The 19,137-nt window shown below is 39.6% G+C and overlaps 1 protein-coding gene across 6 annotated transcripts in view; it reads left to right on the top strand.

Annotated features, from left to right (window-relative positions):
* Window positions 1-19,137, top strand: part of ctnnd2a (catenin (cadherin-associated protein), delta 2a) — a 326,927-nt gene that overhangs the window by 236,533 nt on the left and 71,257 nt on the right. For all 6 annotated transcript variants that reach the window (XM_059017244.1, XM_059017243.1, XM_059017247.1 and 3 more), the window contains one exon: window positions 9,241-9,424. In XM_059017244.1, the coding sequence (XP_058873227.1) occupies window positions 9,241-9,424 (184 nt within the window). The remainder of the gene's footprint in view (window positions 1-9,240; window positions 9,425-19,137) is intronic.

Raw genomic sequence — 19,137 nt, 5'->3', positions numbered from 1 at the left:
TGGTATTGCTGAGTGACCAGACATTGTCTTAAGTTTGATCATGTTAATTTAGATTTCACAGTTAAAAGATGACCAGATACGCTTTTCATAACCATTAGCGTTTGGGCCACAGCAGAGTCACTTTGTAACAGGCTTTTAAAGGTCTCTTACGAACAGTTTATTAATGTATGTCTTGTTTCACAGTTTGATAATTTATTCAAAGTATAAAGCTGCATCCACACTGGACGCGAGCGACGTGAGCAAATAATTTTGAAGTCACTGCAGTCAAATTGGAGTATCCACACCAGCAGCGAGCGACGCAAGCAACGTCGCTTTGAGAAAATCTTGCGTCACTAAAATAGAACCTGTTTCTATTTTTTTTTTTTTTTGTCACGCAAAAGCAAGGTTTAACACCATTGACATGTCAAACACACGCCTCAAAACAAGTCATGGATGATGAAAAGTTAATTTATGAGGTGCAGTAGTATCCATTATTATATGATTGCAAATTTAACTACAAAGACATCCAGAAGAAAGACAACGTCTGGGTGGCTAGCGGGTGGTGCATTTAGCAGCACTGAGACATTGTCTTTCCGATTATTTATGTTGCATAAAAATAGGTTTATTAAGCAAAAATAAACTGTATCATACATGCAGCATTTAATGTGTGCACTTTTGCTGGCTTTTAAAAATGACACAAAAAAGGTCCCGCATTCACACAACCTGTTCACACAACCTGAACATGTAACCCTAATTTTAAGCTATGGCTTTTTATTTTATTTATTTATTTATTGCTTTGTTTGTTAGTTTTCATGATAAATAACATTTTGTTCACTAAATTGTTCTGTGGCACAAATCCGTGACAAGAAGGTCTTTACATACGCATAAAGCGAAGTTTTGTGGTGATTCACCAAATAAACAAAAATATTATCGAGGTCCTACTATTCTATACATTGTAAAACAAAGCCAGCAACATGTTTGTATTCTATGTGACACATCCCAACATTACTAAGCTCATACACAGTTTTGAAGATGATGAGCCATATTTATAAAACATTTTCTGTCAGGTTCACCGGACTGTTTTAAAAGGAAAAACTAAATAAAAGTAAATAATAATACAAGGTACGTGGTGACCTGCGCATAATAACACAGATTTTAATAATAATAATAATAATAATAATAATAATAATAATAATAATAATAATAATAATGAAGATAGTGATTGATTATGTAGTGCTTAACAATAACAACAACATAGTAGTAGTAGTAATAATAATAATAATAATATTAAATGCTGAACTGTAAAATACTTTAAAAAGTTAATATTGCTCTTATTGTATTACTTGTATTACTTGTATTACTTGTATTGTAACACTTGCAATGTATTTGCTTACGATTGTAAGTCGCCCTGGATAAGGGCGTCTGCTAAGAAATAAATAATAATAATAATAATAATAATAAACAAAAAGGATCAAAGAAGGAATTTGTAAAGAAACACAATTGAGATTGCAGTAAGTTGTATATATAAATGTATAACAATAAAATAATTTTGTTGAAAATATCAGTTCAGCTATACTACTATTGTCCAGCTGTCTTCTGACAGATGTACTGGGCTTCAGATCAGACTACTACTACAACAGGTACCACGAAAAAAAAAAATACTACTACTACAACTGTACAATTACTACTAATATATGATAACAATAAAACTGTTGGATATACTGTATAGGGATGTTCAATAACTCTGATCTATATATTTTACAAGTCCAACCTTCATTTTACAACAGAGTTGCCAGAGGTTAGGGTGGTAACCTTTTACAAAGACCTGTTTTGTAATGGGACAGCCCATCTTTTGGATCATTTCCAGGTCACGTCTGGTGTGGATTGACATTCGGCAACTTCGCTCGCGTCGTTACCGTCCAGTGCGGATGCAGCTTTAGACTTACAATATCTAAGTCCTAATAATATATTATTAACATAATATTTTGCGAGCTTTATAATATGCCTTTTGATTTAAATAAAATGAAAGTAATCCTAACTTGTTACGTATGGCTGGATTGGAGACATTAGCTGTTTTATCTAAAATCATTGAAAGCAGTGTCACAATTACTGCACAGCTAATCAAAGTTCTGTATTGAGTGATAATGTATTATGTTTTAACACGAGGCAGCTAATGTTCAAGAATAAGCTCTCATGTGCTTCGTTGGTATTATAATTATAAAATCTTATTAAACCAGACTGATGGTAAAGCATTTCACTACTGAGAGATCAGAGTGATTATGTTCATTAAAGCAATAAATGTACTGAATGATCCATTAACTAATACAGCATCCAATACAAAAGTTTAGCACGCTAAATGTGCCCTGTAATTTTGCAGTTTGCTCTGCTTATGCACATGCTTATACCATGGTTTCTATTCTATTTTTTACTCTGATTTTACCCAACTTAGACCATTGACTTAGAGTAAGTAACGGGGTTGTGAAAAATATTGCGTTACACATCCCCACATGCTGTTACAACTGTTTAAATAACGTACCTGTTTCATTGTCAACATCCTGACACATTTTTACACTCATAACTTTAAAGTCTGTTTCAAAGCACTTTTCAAAATGTCTGCTCTAGTGCACTGATAGTGTTAGGATTATTGCCTACATTGTCAAACAGGTAACACAGCAATAACAATATATGATGTGGTACGGAACAGAAAAGCCAGAGCATTTGTTATGTTTTTAGTTTTTTTTATCGCTCTTCCTGTAGTGATTTAGAGGACAGATCTCAAACCCCAGTGCACTAGAGCGGACATTTCGAAAAGTACTTTGAAATAGACTTTAAAGTTATTAGTGTAAAAAGTTGTTGTTTATTAATGGTGTACTGTCCCTTATAACAGTTTGCCATAGTGAAACCATGGCAACATATAATAAAGCATAGTAAAGCACAGGTAAGCATTGTGAAGAATAGCAATATATGGTAAGCACATTAATAAACATGGCAAACCAAGGCAAACTATGGTCAGAGCCATACCGATCACTGATGACGCCCTGTGCAGAATATAAATACATTTTTTTTTCATTTGGCTTATTATTCATCAGCCAATTGGATGCTGACTTGAGGAGGCGTCGATTGCATGACAAATAGTAAAGCACTTTCATTTCGTAATTTTGGTTTTGAATCGTTATTGCACACAATTGTTTTACTTATTATTCATCAGCCAATCAATCGATGCCCCCCCTCAGGTCGGCGCCCTGTGGGGCCGCACTGCTCGCACCCCCCTTGGTACGACCCTGACTATGGTAAATGCATAGTATAGCCATGAGAAAACCTTGTTAAAACTAGAAAAGGACCGTGAGTACAAAACTAGTTTACCTACCCCCCCCCCCCCCCCAAAAAAAAAAATATACAGTAATTGAATAAATACATAGAGAAAGACAGAAAAAACTGCTTGTCATTCTGTCACTGTTACTGTGGTCATATGGGGCACATCATGTTTAAATCTCTTAACAAATACAAGCATAGCATCTGTTCAGCCATCTGATTATAATGATTTTCTATCTGATAGGTCAAAGATGGACTGTTATGAGGTCTCATGCTTTTTCTTTTTATCTTAAATACAAAGATGAGGAGGGAAACTGAAGTAATTTCTACACTCTTGTCATTCATCATTTGGTGGTAGCAGGGATGTAGCAGACAATTAAAGTTCCTCCTGGTTTAGGGGCTCCCGAGTGGCGCATCCAGTAAAGGCGCTCCACGTGAGTGCAGGATGCGCTCTATAGCCTGCAAGTCGCGAGTTCGAATCCAGGCTATTCCTTTGCCGATCGAGGACGGAAGCTTCCAAGGGGCGTCGCCCGGGGGGAGGCAGGGTTAGGTCGGTCAGGGTGTCCTTGACTCACCGCGCACCAGCGACCCCTGTAGTTTGGCCGGGCGATGGCAGGCTTGCCTGTAAGCTGCCCGAGAGCTGCGTTGTCCTCCGACGCTGTAGCTCTTGGGTGGCTGCACAGTGAGTCTGCAGTGTGTGTTCGTCTTCGCCCTCCCGAGTCAGCGCAGGGGTGGTAGCGGTGAGCCGACCGTAATAAAATAATTGGCCATTCCAAATTGGGAGAAAATAATAAAAAATAATTGGCAACGACTTAATTTTTTAAAAAAAAAAAAGTAGTTCCTCCTGGTTTATCCTTCCATACTGTATTTACTAGTGAGGTTTCTCTGACAGAGTGATAGATAGTAAACCTATTTTCTTTTTTTTATTTTACAACGTGCTTTGTTAAGTAAAGCTTTAAGTTGTGAAATGTTTCTGACTTTGATTGGTATGTGAAAAAACTGTGAAAGTTAATACCCTTTTTCACAGCCATATTGTAAAATATAAAGATTTTACTTAAAGCTAGTGGTGAGGGGTCCTGTAATATAACTTGCCTGACTAGTTCCCCTTTCATGTTTTTTTTTGTGTGTGAAAAGCACTGTATTGTTCTGTCCAAGGATACTGAAGCTTGATAAATGCCACTGAAGACTTGCATGTTTTTAGCCTTAACCCACAGTTAACCACCCCTATATAACACAATATTAATTTGTTTCCGCTTAACCCCTTTTGCTAACTTTATTTTGATTTCCACTGAAGTATTTGAGAATCTAGGAACATGACCTACAAGTAAATCGTATCTACGGTGGTCTACATTCAGTGTGATTTAGTCATTTTCCTTCTTGTTGCACATTCTCTTCTCGTTTTTTCATACAGTTCAGTTTTTTTCATCAGAAAACAGACAAACATAGGAGCAAAAGGCAGAAATGAAAACCACAACCAGTGTTCCAGCAAAATGTTTCCTGGTGTGCAGCCCAAGGAACAGTGTGATTGATGTGTATGTATTGGTTGTTGCTGTTTGGGGGTTATTTATTGTATTCAATCTTGAGGGGTATAACAATCACCCATGGGGAAGACAGTGACTTATTAATTAATAGCTAAATGGAGGTCCCTAAAATTTTAGTGAGTGGTTACCCCTTGCTGTTCATGAAGATGCGTTGACTCAGGTTTCAATTAAAAATGCCTGACTGGGTGGTGACCATGTTTATTTTTTTTATTTTTTTTACTGTTATCAAAATGGCTGCTGTTGCTGTAAAACCTACATGTTCTGTTGTAATCTGCATATTGTGAAATATAAGGTGTTGTGACTATAGTGTACCACAGCTACTGAAAATCAAGTTAAGGTATATCAGATTGGGCAGTAATGGGTTATTCTTGTTCCAGGCTTTTCTTGCACAAACAGAATGAGAACTGTCTCTAATGCCTTCCACAAGCTCCTTACAACATTCAAAACAAAAGACAATACTAACTATGTGATAGTTGATTTAAAGCTGTTACATGTTACCGAAAATACCCAATAAAATGGCTTTTTATAACTGTGTTGCTAATCCTAGCACAGCACTGAATTACATCATTTAATACTGCAAGGAAAGACTATTTACGAAAGTGAAAAGGAGATCCATACCTGGAATATATTCCTTATACACTTGAAAATGAGTAAATAGCCTTGCTTGGGGTATTGATAGAGAAATCAGAATACCCTTTCCCCCTTGATAGCACTATATTTATCAATCAATAGTATTTATCTTTCTTTCTCAATGTGTATCCTTATCATCTTTAGTCCTTTTCTATGCCTTTTAATATGTGTGCTGAAGTACCTATCAACATTTTGAGGTGCTATGAAGATTTTTTTGTGGTATCTTTGGGGAAGAGGGGGGTGTACCAATAAAAAAGCAAAAAAACAAGGGTTTGGGTCTAAAGACACTACAATAATCCTCAATGACCCACATAGGCTAAGGCAGTAGTGAGCTTCTGGGCAATAAACTCAATGATCTTGCCTACATGCTGGACAATAAATGCATTACAGCATCATAATGCCAAATTCTTAACAACACCAATGATTTCCATTCTCCAATCCTACAGCTGACATTTCAAACACATGCTGCTTTCAGCTGAGAAAAATGAGGAAAATAAAACTGTGGGTGTATTACATAATCTGATATTTTAAAAGAAATATGTAGAACACCTGAGGCAAACATGAAGCTGCAAGCACCAATTTGCCTGATGATGCGAGAAAAGCAAGATTAATTGTACAAGAATATTAATATGGACAAATGTATGGACTGCCGTTACCACCGTGAACTACTGCTGTGTCGTCCTCGGATCCAGTAAATGTAAATACCAGTGCTGGTCCCCACAACATTTCGAACACAATTTATTGCACTCACTGAGTTGTCAATTTAGATCGATGTACATTTAGAAAACACACCGGAATACAAGGACGAGGTGGGTGGGAAGCAGTTTGAAAAACGAAATGATTGGAGAGTGTTTCCAGTAGTGTTAAGAGAAGTAAAGGAGCTGGAATCGATCATTCACACTACGGTACAGTTCACAAGTCAAGCAACACTTATAGCCTCTTTTTGTTTCACATTAACTTCTATTAGTATATGCAGCTAACCTCTCCAAAAACGTATAATATGGAAATAGGGATATTCCTATCCCTGGCAACACTGTAGCACATTTTATATTGTTTAAAATGAAAAATACTAAAACTGTGGTTTTAATGTTTTGTTTTTTTTGTTGTTGTTGTTTATTTTAATGTAGTCATTCCAACTGAGTTATGAATATTCAACACAGTGCGCTTCTGTTATGCGCAGTGAAAAGGCTGGGACAGCCAGATTACGTTTTAGTTTTTTTTCCTGAGCAGTGAAAACATGCAGTAGAATCACCACAGATTAGAAAGATGTGCATTTACGTGAATGCTAGTAGATTTTTTAAAATTTATTTTTTAAATAATGCTGGTGTGGCAAAGTGGTTTGTAGTGTGCAGGTGTAGTTGGTGCAGTGCTCAAGAATAACACACACATGACAGTGTGTATTGCTCCGTGCAAAACAAGGATTTCAGTGCTGAAACAGTAAGACACTAGCACACAACACAGACACAGTCACTTCTGATAGTGAGTGCTGTTGTGCAGGTGTGGTGAAAGACAAACATTTCGTGAAACAGTGGTGTAGTGTAGTCCAGGTTTAGTGCTGGCTTGTAGCAACAGCTCCCAGCTAGTGCTTAGACGTCTAACAAAAGACAAATGACAAACAGTTAGCACAACAAGCAAACAAAACATGAAACACTCACTATAATTAATTACTTCCATTTCCTTAACGGGTCCTTTCAGTAACCACATCAAAAGGAACAGATTACATCGTTACACCCCCTTATACCCTTAGTCACGCCCCCTGCGATAGCTGGTTCAGTCACGTCTCCTCCAATCCATTACTGACACATCGCGTACCGCATTAGGGTGATGACTTGAGGCATTGTGACTCTGCCGGCTCCCTGGATGGATGGCTTCCGACTGACCCTGGAATGAATTGCCAGACCATCCAGTACGAGGCACAGGTCGGGAGGGAGATTGTGTTTTATTTACCCCGTTTTTCTCCCAATTTGAAATGGCCAATTGCATTATTTTAGGCTCAGCTCACTGCTACCACCCCCTTGACTCGGGAGCGGCGAAGACGAACACATGCCTCCGAAACATTTGCCGTCAGCCGACCGCTTCTATTCACTCTGCAGGCCCGCCATACACCTAACAGAGCTACAACGTTGGAGGACAACGCAGCTCTGGGCAGCTTACAGGCAAGCCCACAGGCACCCGGCCAGTCTACAGCGGTGTGCCAAGGACACCCTGCACGACCTAAGCCCACCCCACCCAGACGACGTTCGACCAATTGTGCACCTCCCCTTGGGAGCTGTTGTTCACGGTCGGCTGTGGAATAGCCTGGAGTCAAACCAGTGACCTCCAGGCTATAGGGCGCATCCTGCACTCCACGCGGAGCGCCTTTACCAGATACGCCACTCGGGAGCCCCCGGGAGAGAGATTGTTGACTAGGATTCATTCTCTCTGTCACAGCTGGTTAAAAAAAAAAGTATCATTTTGACAAGACAGATGTGGCTTCATAATGTGTAACAGTTATTCAGTTAGTATTTATTTCACATTGTTCCAGTTAATGGCGGCTTTCAAGGCAATGCTTGGTATTGCATCAAAGGGAGCTGCAATATTTATTTATAAACACACCCGTAATAAAAGAAAACAGATAAAGGGGAAAAATGCAGACTACATACATATCTTATTATATATAATGTGGTTAAAGCTGTTTGTTGTGTTGATTAGTAATACATATTATAGTAGCACAACATGTGATTCTGTAGAAATGGTTTATTGCGTAACCGAATTTTGGGAGTGGTTTGCGGACCACAGGTTGAGAACCACTGTACTAGGCTATTAAGGTTAAAGCGATATGAAACACTTGGTAGTGTTTAGAAAAAAAGCATAACTTACCATTGTTGATGCGCTTCCGGCTAAATGTCAGATAAATACTGTTGGTAAATGTAACAACACCCAACACATCACAGTGAAGGAGACAGAAATGGTAAGTAATACTACAGTGTTCCATAACACTTTGAAATGGTGATACACAATATGTAATATCATTAAAAGATATTAAACAGCATGACCTGACTGAAAAAAATACATACATTTTAAGTATACACGGAAGGTAATTTATACAACCAAAAACACAAATTAACATGCATTTACTGTATGTACAGAAACCACACATTGTAACAGATGGAAACATGCTAATTGAGTAGCTGTTCTTGTGTACATGCATTCTTTAGCTGCTGTTAGAGCTTAGTGATATTATAGATGCAGAAAGATTACTTTAAGCAAATCAGGTGTTATGTTTATATTACATTGTGACCGTATGCAGATAACTAAGGCCCCCCATTCATCATTTGGTTATTGCGGTAACATTAAAAACATTTTCACTGGGGCATACCACCCCACCTCACCTTCAATATTTTTTTCCACAGTAACAGCGGAAAGTGCCCAGGTTTTTTTATTTTATTTTTTTATTGAAAGATGTGAATAATTACAATTTACATAGTTTTCATCTTGAATATTATTTGTTAACACCTGAGGTAATGAAAACAAAGTTGCTGACAGCAAAAAAAAATAATAATCTTTGCTCATTCGTAACAAAGAGAAAATATCAAACTCCTTTGCACTGTGTAGTCTTCATTGGCAGTGCTCAATTCCCGTGAGCAGCAAAACTGCTAATGTGCTCATTCATGTGCATTGGATGCTTGTAATTTTCCTTTTGTAAGCTTAATAACTTGGTTTTGTGTCTAATAATTTATGCAGATCCATGGTCTATTTTTCTCCCCAGCTGACTGACATTTCATGTATATAATTGCAGGGGTACTCTGGAACTTATCCTCATGTGATGCACTGAAGATGCCAATCATCCAGGATGCCCTTGTTGTACTGACAAATGCTGTGATAATCCCCCACTCTGGCTGGGACACCACTCCACACCAGGAGGATCGCAAACTGCAGCTCCATTCATCACAGGTGCTGCGCAACGCCACAGGGTGCTTGAGGTCAGTCTCAAAACTTTAGCTCTGTTCTAGTTACAACACTTTTTGACAGCAATGATCTGCACAGGGTCCCATGACTCATTTAAGCCAGACATTGCTGGTTATATTTTTAAAGTTAATCAAATTAAATTCTTGTTTGTTTATTTGTTTTGTTTTTTTAACCAATACCTGAATCAAAGCACCCAAGAGAAAATATCCTGGTTATGTATCAAGTGCCCCAACTTCTGTATTTTTATTCAATATGACCTAGCATACAGTACATTGTTATGTTAACCTGTTTATAAAGAAACGATTGGGTATATAGGGTTCACATGGCTGCCATGTAGTGTTGGTAAATAGAACTAAACACAAAATAATTGCCCTACATTCTCAGTTACCTGCTTTATATTTCTTGTAGTTGAGCCACTGCACTTGCCTTTTTGGGCATCATCATCAGTCCAAAAGATAGCTCTCAGAGCACCAAGTGTCGACACCATTATGAATGCCTACCTATTCTAACCCACTCTCACTGACAAGACCCCATCCATTCAGCCACTCTGCTATGCAACCCATGTGCTCAGTCAAGGTGACAATACGAGAACCTGAACCATCACAAAAACAGAACAAGCTCCAACAATAATCAGTATTGCAGTGCACTCTTTGTATGGTTGACTGAACACACCATAGGGAGTAACCTCCTGACTATTTGAACAGAATTAGACTGACGTGAGGTCAGCTTATTGGTACGGAACCATTTCTACTTCACAATACATGCTCAAACAACAGAACATGACAGGCTGAAGCAATATATTAGGTCTGACTCTCAGCTTTCCTAGTATAGGAACCTTCCATCTAACACGAACATACTTGTCTGTTATTTTTAAAAGAAAAACAGAACTGTGAAGACAGACTTTCCTCAGAACCTTTGAGGCAGATTTCATAATGTGAATGCTGTGCTTTCATGGCTCATTTCAAGCAACTAGTGCTGTTAGTCACAGTCCCTGCATTACAGAATTGGCATTTAACTTGAATAACATAACTGAAACAAGAAGTCCAAATAGGCAATATTTCACAGAATCCAGGCAACCCTAACAGTTAGTTGCAAATTGTAATGATCATCAGTGGCTAAAATAAAATAATGGTAATGTAAAATTAGACCATTAGACTGCTGTTGCTGAAATGTGTTATAAGATAGCTGTTTGTCCTGAAATAAATGACAGCAGGAGATAAATTACAGTATTTCCCTTCTGATAATGGTGTTGATATGCTGTAAGGGTACTCTAGCAATGCTGCCAGGCAATTATCTGCACAAGGCTATCATTGCCTTGTTGCCGCAGATCCATACCACTGTTAGTTTGATTTTGCTGATGCAGCTTGTCAGCTTAACCCCAGTATATACTTTTAGTAACCAAGCAAGAACCTATTCTCCAGTGTTGATTATTATTATTATTATTATTATTATTATTATTATTATTATTATTATTATTATTATTATTATTATTATTAATAATAGTAGTAGTAGTTTTTAATGGCCAATAGGGGGACTACACCAGCTACCCACTGGTCGACAAAAGCTGTCATGTCACCAGCGGACTCCGCGTGGGCGTGCTCTAAATTAATCCGGGACCGGACGAGGGCCCTGAACATGGCCCCACAGTCAAAGAGACCCTCCCCAGTGATCTTACGCTTCCTGGTCTTGTAAATAGCCAGTTTACCTAGAGCCAGGAGCAGATTCACGAGGAGGTCCCCTCTTCCTGGTGGAGCCACGAACAGGGTGCCCGAAAATAAAAAGGGTGGGAGAAAAATGCAGCCAGAACTGCAGCAGAAGATTCCTCAATAGGAGGAAAAACGGCTGCAGCCTGGCGCACAAAAAATAAATATGAGCTACCGACTCGGACTGACTGCAGAAAGGGCATGCGGCGTCCGAGTCAGTAAAGTGATACAGGATCTCTGCTGACGCGAGCGCTCCGTGTAGCGCTCTCCATCCCAAGTCCCCAGCTCCTCTGGAGACCAGCGGGGAGTACAGGGCCTCCCACTGGGGAGTAGTAGTAGTTGTAGTAGTCGTAGTATTAATAGTAGTAGTAGTAGTAATAATAATAATAATAATAATAATAATAATAATAATAATAATAATAATAATAAAAAACATGGTGAACTGTAAATTTCATTCAACTATAAACTGCCTTCAACTATAAACTGCATAATTTAACAGTCTTAAGTTGCTGCCTCCATTCATGTTGCATCATTTGGTTATAATACTGTGAATATAGTCTATTAGACAATGATATTCAATAAATCTGCTCACACACAGGCGTCATTTCAGATTATTAACAAAATAATAACAATGTATCTGAAATCATACTGGGAAATAGGTTGTATGCCTTTTTCCCCACATAATAGGTGCATATTTATTTTTTTTAAAATCTGTCCAGTGTTTCAATTGTATTGTGAGAACATAATAATATACATGTCTGTTGTCCAGTAATATGCCCACAATTGATAAACCTCAAAAGAGTGTGTGGCAAAGTGCCGTGCCCCTGTACGTATTTTTGTGTTATATGTTGCGTGTGGTGTGTTAATTTTGGTGTATAGGTATTGGTGCACAGGATATAAATGCGTCTGTGTAGCACGAGTGATTTGAAATATATAGTTGTATTTAGGCATGGGGATTGCACTTCACGTGCAGATAAAGTCTGAAATAATATGTGAGCACGGGGAATGCACAAATTAGTTTGTACTAGGGTTCAAGTGAATAATGAATTAGTAATTGAATCCCAGCATAGCTGAATAAATAGTTGCACAATTCACTCATTCAGGGTTGTGTGTTCAGTGAGAAAGAACGGGAGTGAGAAGGAGAAAAATAATTAAAATAACAAATGCTACTCGTGCGAGAGGACTCGCATGATACTTGGCTAGTGTTTGTCCCTGTTTGTTTAGTTGGTGTCAGTTTTGTATTCAACCTTTTATTTTGCTCTGTGAGCATTGTTTTGTGTCAAACCTTTTTATTTTATTTGCAATAAACCGACACAAGCAAACGCCTTCACCATTTCACCTCGCAGTGCTGTGTGTTTCTTCCGGATCTGACGACACCGCTACAAGCCATCTGTTACATATGGTGTCAGAACCAGGACAACAGCTCCTCCAAGCGACAGACTGGGGATACTGCGGCTGAAGTTTTACTTTCCCTTTTTTCAAGAGGATTTGTTTTTTTGGAAGTTTTTTTGTGTGTTTGTAAAGAGGTGTGTGGGGGATTTCTGAAAAAGATAAAAAATAAATTGGCAATGGCAGAAGGACTGGATTATGGACAATGCTGGGCTGGAGGCCCAGTCCATGCCCATAGCCATCCGGGTCCTGTGGCTGATGGACAGGGAGCGATGGGAGGTCTATGAGAGGGAACACACCCCAAACACCCTGGAGGAAGGTGTGGAGTTGGTCCTCTGCTACCTGGAGGCAGTGATAAACAGAACAGCAGCCCAGGTAGCAGGGTCTCCAGCACAAGAGGGAGAAGCCCCACTGTCTCCAGCGTCCGGAATGGGGGAGCACGAGCATCCAGCATCCGGAAGTGGGGAGCACGAGAGTCCAGTGCTCCGAAATGGGGAGCACGAGAGTCCAGCGCCCGGAAGGGGGGAGCACGAGAGTCCAGCGCCCGGAAGGGGGGAGCACGAGTGTCCAGCGCCCGGAAGGGGGGAGCACGAGAGTCCAGTGCCCCGAAGTGGGGAGCACGAGAGTCCAGTGCCCCGAAGTGGGGAGCACGAGTGTCCAGTGCCCGGAAGGGGGGAGCACGAGAGTCCAGTGCCCCGAAGTGGGGAGCACGAGAGTCCAGTGCCCGGAAGGGGGGAGCACGAGTGTCCAGCGCCCGGAAGGGGGGAGCACGAGTGTCCAGCGCCCGGAAGGGGGGAGCACGAGAGTCCAGCGCCCGGAAGGGGGGAGCACAAGAGTCCAGCGCCCGGAAGGGGGGCGCACGAGAGTCCAGTGCCCGGAAGGGGGGAGCACGAGAGTCCAGCGCCCGGAAGGGGGGCGCACGAGAGTCCAGCGCCCGGAAGGGGGGAGCACGAGTGTCCAGTGCCCGGAAGGGGGGAGCACGAGAGTCCAGTGCCCGGAAGGGGGGAGCACGAGAGTCCAGCGCCCGGAAGGGGGGCGCACGAGAGTCCAGTGCCCGGAAGGGGGGAGCACGAGTGTCCAGTGCCCGGAAGGGGGGAGCACGAGAGTCCAGTGCCCGGAAGGGGGGCGCACAAGCGTCCAGGGCCCGGAAGGGGAGAGCAGCAGGAGCTACCTCTGCCTTCATAGCCTCCACCACCAGTAGGAGAGCAGCAGGAGCTGCCTCTGCCTCCACCGCCAGAGGGGGAGCAGCAGGAGCTGCCTCTGCCTCCACCGCCAGAGGGGGAGCAGCAGGAGCTGCCTCTGCCTCCACCACCAGAGGGAGAGCAGCAGGAGCTACCTCTGCCTGCACCGCCAGAGGGAGAACAGCTGTGTGTTTCTTCCGGGTCTGACGTCACCACTACAAGCCATCTGTGACAGTGAAGCATGGTTGACTGCAACGCAAGAATAGCCCCAGATGGAACATGAACATAAGGACTGGAAAAAAGCAGCAGCTCCTGGCACATCTTCCAGGTTGGTCTGGATCTTAGCCCACATCTCCATTTTTGTTCTCTGCTGGGAAGCTTGTCAAGCAGCATGCATCCTGCGTGGCTGCTGTGGCTATTTTCTGGGCTTGGCCTTAAACCATCATCTTTTAAAAATAATATTTTTACTTTACCAAGAAGGCCCTGGCTACTGTATATGGCTGCGAGAAATAAACACTTGCCTTACAAATTTATCAGCTTAGGTGTACTGTATAAAAATTCAAGTATTTTAAAGAAAGTGTTTTAACTACAGTATTAGGGGAAAAGTATAAATACATTTTTTTTCTTGATTTTATATATATATATATATATATATATATATATATATATATATATATATATATATATACTTTTTTATTTTTTAATCAGATGGTGATGGTTGTGGGTAGATCCATGCTACAGTTCTTAACATGTATTACATACTCAAAATCTCATTTGTATGCACAAGACAGAATCATATTTGAAACATGGTTGTGCTTATGTGTTTGCTTGAACGAATGTGCCTCGTTCGGTATGCATATACTGCACACAGTGTAGGAATTCAGAGCAGAACCACCTCATTACAGTTGCTTTTAATCCAGAATTACTCTATATGTTTAACCAATTAAATGGTTAGGGTATTTTTCCTCTTGTAATTTCACCCCTGCTGATGGGTAGCAAAAAGATTTAATAAATGAGACTTACAAAAAACAAAGTCCCTAAGCATTTTAGCAGTAACCCTTGTATTGTGCAGAAGCAGTATATGGGCGAAGACTAGCCACTTCCAAGGAGAAGGCCAGCTTCGAAATGCAGGCTTTGCAGTGGAAGGTGATTTAAAAAAATATCGACAAACTGATGGATGTAATGATAATGCTATACAGGTGAACAGAGATAAATTGTTACGGAGGTATAAATCCAGACACGCTTTGCCAGGGAAAAACTATTTCTAGAATCCCAGCAAGAAATGTATTCTAAATTTGGCAGTCTAACATGGAAATAGTAATAGCTAAACAAGCCTTCAGGTTTTTACTCATAGAATCACATTGTTGCCTCGTCTTTAATCATACAAAGAAACTGTGCTGGCTCTTGTGTAGAAAACTAGAACTCTGATAACAGATACTCAAAAGAGAATCAGGAATACATATATGTATTAGGTAGCCAGTTACTGATTCTTCAGTGGTGACAATACTAGCTCAGGTGTGCTGTAGTTCTATATTTTTGAAAAGTAAATATATTTCTGTCCTAAATCGCTTGCATCAGACCTTTGACTCATTCCTGTAAATAAGAACATTCTCAGGAGGACCCACTCAGAGTCAGTGAGGCAGTGACTCTAAAGATGTACTACCCCCAGAAGGGAGCTTGACCACTGCAAATCATCTCAGAGAGCAGAAATAAAATGGTATTAAACCCCAAAGCTCAGAGGGGAGAATAATCTACAACCCTCCAAGCATTCTAAACTACAGCTTTGGCCGCAGTGATGTCCACATTAAGCGTGTGGTCTGCAACCATCCTACTGTATATCTTTAGGATTCTAATGCAGTAAAAGGGGCTCAGTCTTAAAACGATTTTACATCAGTATGCCATTAAGACAAATATATTGTTCACAAGTGTCTCATAGGACTAAACAGGTGATTATAGGATTCTAAAAATGATTGCATATCTCGAAAGGTATAATCTAAAAACATAACTTGTGACAGCCCTAGACAGATAGGAACAGAGAAATTCATGCTTGATAGATGGTGTTGTCATCACTTCAGTTGAGGGTTGTGGAGACATGAACAACTTGTCAGCAGGATAAGCATGCTGAAGCTGGTATCTAACCCCGTGTTGTTGAATAATCAATTACTAGACTTATCTTGTTGAATTGTTACTGAGCAAAAGCACCTATTCCTTAATCTAATGTCCTAGAAGAAAAATTGAAATAAATGAATCGACAATCAGGGGTAGACCAGGAGGTGAGAGACATGGAGAGCATCTACAGTCACCTCCTTCTGTCAGGAATCTGCTACGAAAGGTAATCCATTTTGTCTTCACTCACCTGTTTACACTGTTGTGAGTGTTGCTCAGCACTTATAACGGTGTAAAAAAAAAACAGTAATGTAAAACACATTACTATTGTGTCATATATTGATGCAATACTAATGCATACTGAAGATGTGTAAGATGGGTAGCCTGTAGCCAGTCAACTGTGTGATTGCATGTGGTGTAGATAGATACCAAAAAAAAATAAAATGTAAGTCTCCCTGGAATAGTCATTGAGGTGCTTGTTTAATACTGTTTGTGGTATCTCTGTATGGTTAATTCAGAACATGGGAGATATGGATTGCTTAAAGGTTCTACTCCTGGAGCAAAATGTAGAAATAGAATTCCAACTTTGAAAAAAGTCCATCCAATAGTTAAAGTTCATCGAATGAAGCGAATGAGGGTATAAATCTGTGGCAGTTGAAAATGACAATGAGGTGACGAATCCTTCTTATAAACCCAAGTGGTAATATTCAAAGGCTGCTGCAGGAGAAATCATCAGAAACACAAATATATGGGATAAGCATTTTGATAATACTTTGACTGCAGATTTGATATCAAATTCAGCAATTAGTTGTGGGGGATGCTGATTGTTGTTAGACTTAATTTGTAACTCATGCACAGTATATCATCTAAACACTCTATCATAAGAAGAGAAACAGCAGAGAAATGTTTTTATTGTTATTAACTTATTATTTAAGTTATGTACACAGAAAACAAGCTGTAAAAGTGTGGCACATAAAGCGCTTTGTTATGCTAGTTATATTCATGGATATTAAGAGTTAAGATATTTTTTCAGCATATCTTCTGTTTACAATAGAGTAGCTATGCAATAGGAAATATGTAGGTTATGGTAAATATATAATGCTTTGTCACAAAAATGTTTTTTGGTATTACCTTTCAAATATACAGCAGATGTGTAGGGCCCTGGAAAAAAGTCGAAAGGTGGAACAGAACGGGAAAAAAAGCAAGTGGCATATTTGATGGAGCCATGATCTCGATTAGTTGCAGTTTATTTCAGACAAACATTGCATTAAGTTATTACATTGAATGTTAGGACACTAACCCACCAAGAATTGTTGGAAAATGTCTCTGTTTTTAATTGTTTAAAAATGAAAACTATTTGTAAACTGGAACTGTGGCAAAGGAAAGTTGCAACAGAAAAAAGAAAAAAAAGAAGTGGACTGCTGTCATTTTCTTTTAAGGCTGCAACATAGGCATTGTTCTTTCTATAGACAGGAAGTAAGTGCATTTTTTGATACAGACGGATAATTTGTCACACCGCTTTCCCTTTGAGTGCCGAGTTATCCAGAGTTTATTTCATGCTTCTTTGTTTAATTCGAGAAAATGAAGACATATGAACACTAATACAATAGCCTACTTGGCTAGAAAAAAAAAATGGAACCTGTATTAACCAGTATTTCATTTAGTTCAAACCGGAACAGAACGGAATCAGCCGTTCGGAACTTTTGGAACCGGAGCCGAAAATTCCGGTTTGGTTCAGAGCCGAACCGGAACAAAAGAAAATCCGGTTTGAATCCCTGGCTGAAACATCTGTCTACTTGACTGAGTGTCTTGTAGTTTTTACTCAGTGAGTGGGTGCATGCTTTGCTTTGTAAGGATGATGTCCTCCGTTTGAGTGTTGTAGTTCAAAAGTCTTGACAGTGGGAAAACATGCCTGGATACCATAGGAAACCGCAGATAGTAAATTGAAGTTTATTGTTGATTGCTGAAAGTGATTCTGACTGGATTGCATTGATGACGGAGGGGCTAACTTGATGTGGTGCCATTGCTGACTATGAACTATTTCTTGCTGGAGGATAACTCCAATTTGGTGCCCAAATCTTCTGGCAGAAGATCCTGTTGTACAGTACTTAGGTAGCCCTGAACTCATTAAGCAGTAATCGCTGGACATGCTGAAAGCTGGCCTTGATGGAGGTGCTAAATCACTTAACTGGACTGTGTTGCTGTTCAAAGACAAAAAATAAGTTCCTGCATCATTTTCCAGGAGATAGTTTACTGCAAAGCTGATTGCCAGTGTATTTATGTGCTGGTTCTCTTGGGTATCTGAATTCAAAATGAAGAAATTGACATTGCTGCTATGCTGGAAAAGTTGTCATTGTTAAGTGTGATAGGCTGAAATACATTTAGTATACAGTAAAACCTGATTATAATGACCACCCAAGGGGAAGATGGTGTACTGTAACAAGGTGGATATACAGTATTCACACGCAGGGCATCAATGCACTGGTTTTGTAGTACCAGATCATTTGTACTATTGTAAAATATACAGATTCTTCAAGGCTCATCTTAAGACACTGCAAATTACACGATTGATATTAAAATATTAAGACAATCCCTCTGTTTCTTACCCCATCTTGGTCTTCATCAGTGATGTGATGGGGCATTACACCTACACTACATTACACCGAATAAACATGATTATGACGTGTTTTCATTCATTTGGTTAAGAGATATATCTTCAATCAGGACATGGAATCAACTAGGGATGTCAAATGACCCCTTAAAAGAAAGTTTACAACAGTAAATGCACACATAATATTAATACTATTTCCACATTAATTTACATGCTTATACCATGTATTTACTTTGCTTTATCATTGTTAACCATGTTATTTGTTACAGTGCTTTACTATGCAAGTTTGATTTAACATGCTTACTTGTTCTTTCACGTGATTTAAACCTGGCTTCACTCTGCTTTGGTAGTCTACCTTCTTACCATGGTTATGCATTAAACTATTAAAAGGTTGCAAACCATCTATATATTGAAAGCTATACATATACATTATTTTCCCACCTTTACTTGTGCAGGTGACCTTGATTAGAAATGCTGGGCAGAAATCTAATAATGTTTTTGAATTACTATCTGGTAACTCACTGTTTTGACTTCATTGACCTTTAGGATAATGGTCTTTGAAGACCAATTATTTATTTTTTCCAGGGGTACCTTAATTTACTAAAATTAGGCACAGTTGAAGCACACTCCATTTCAACAGAGAACTAGATTCGATAAGAGGGTGCTAAAAGCATTGAATCTATTAATTCTATACTTTGTTTTCTGATAGTAGTGTCTAATAACGCAGCCCTCCAATA

The sequence above is a fragment of the Acipenser ruthenus genome, chromosome 3 (assembly GCF_902713425.1).
Source record: "Acipenser ruthenus chromosome 3, fAciRut3.2 maternal haplotype, whole genome shotgun sequence".
Taxonomy (NCBI): domain Eukaryota; kingdom Metazoa; phylum Chordata; class Actinopteri; order Acipenseriformes; family Acipenseridae; genus Acipenser; species Acipenser ruthenus.
The sequence above is the reverse complement of the archived record's forward strand: the minus strand, read 5'-3'. Positions and strand labels throughout refer to the sequence as shown.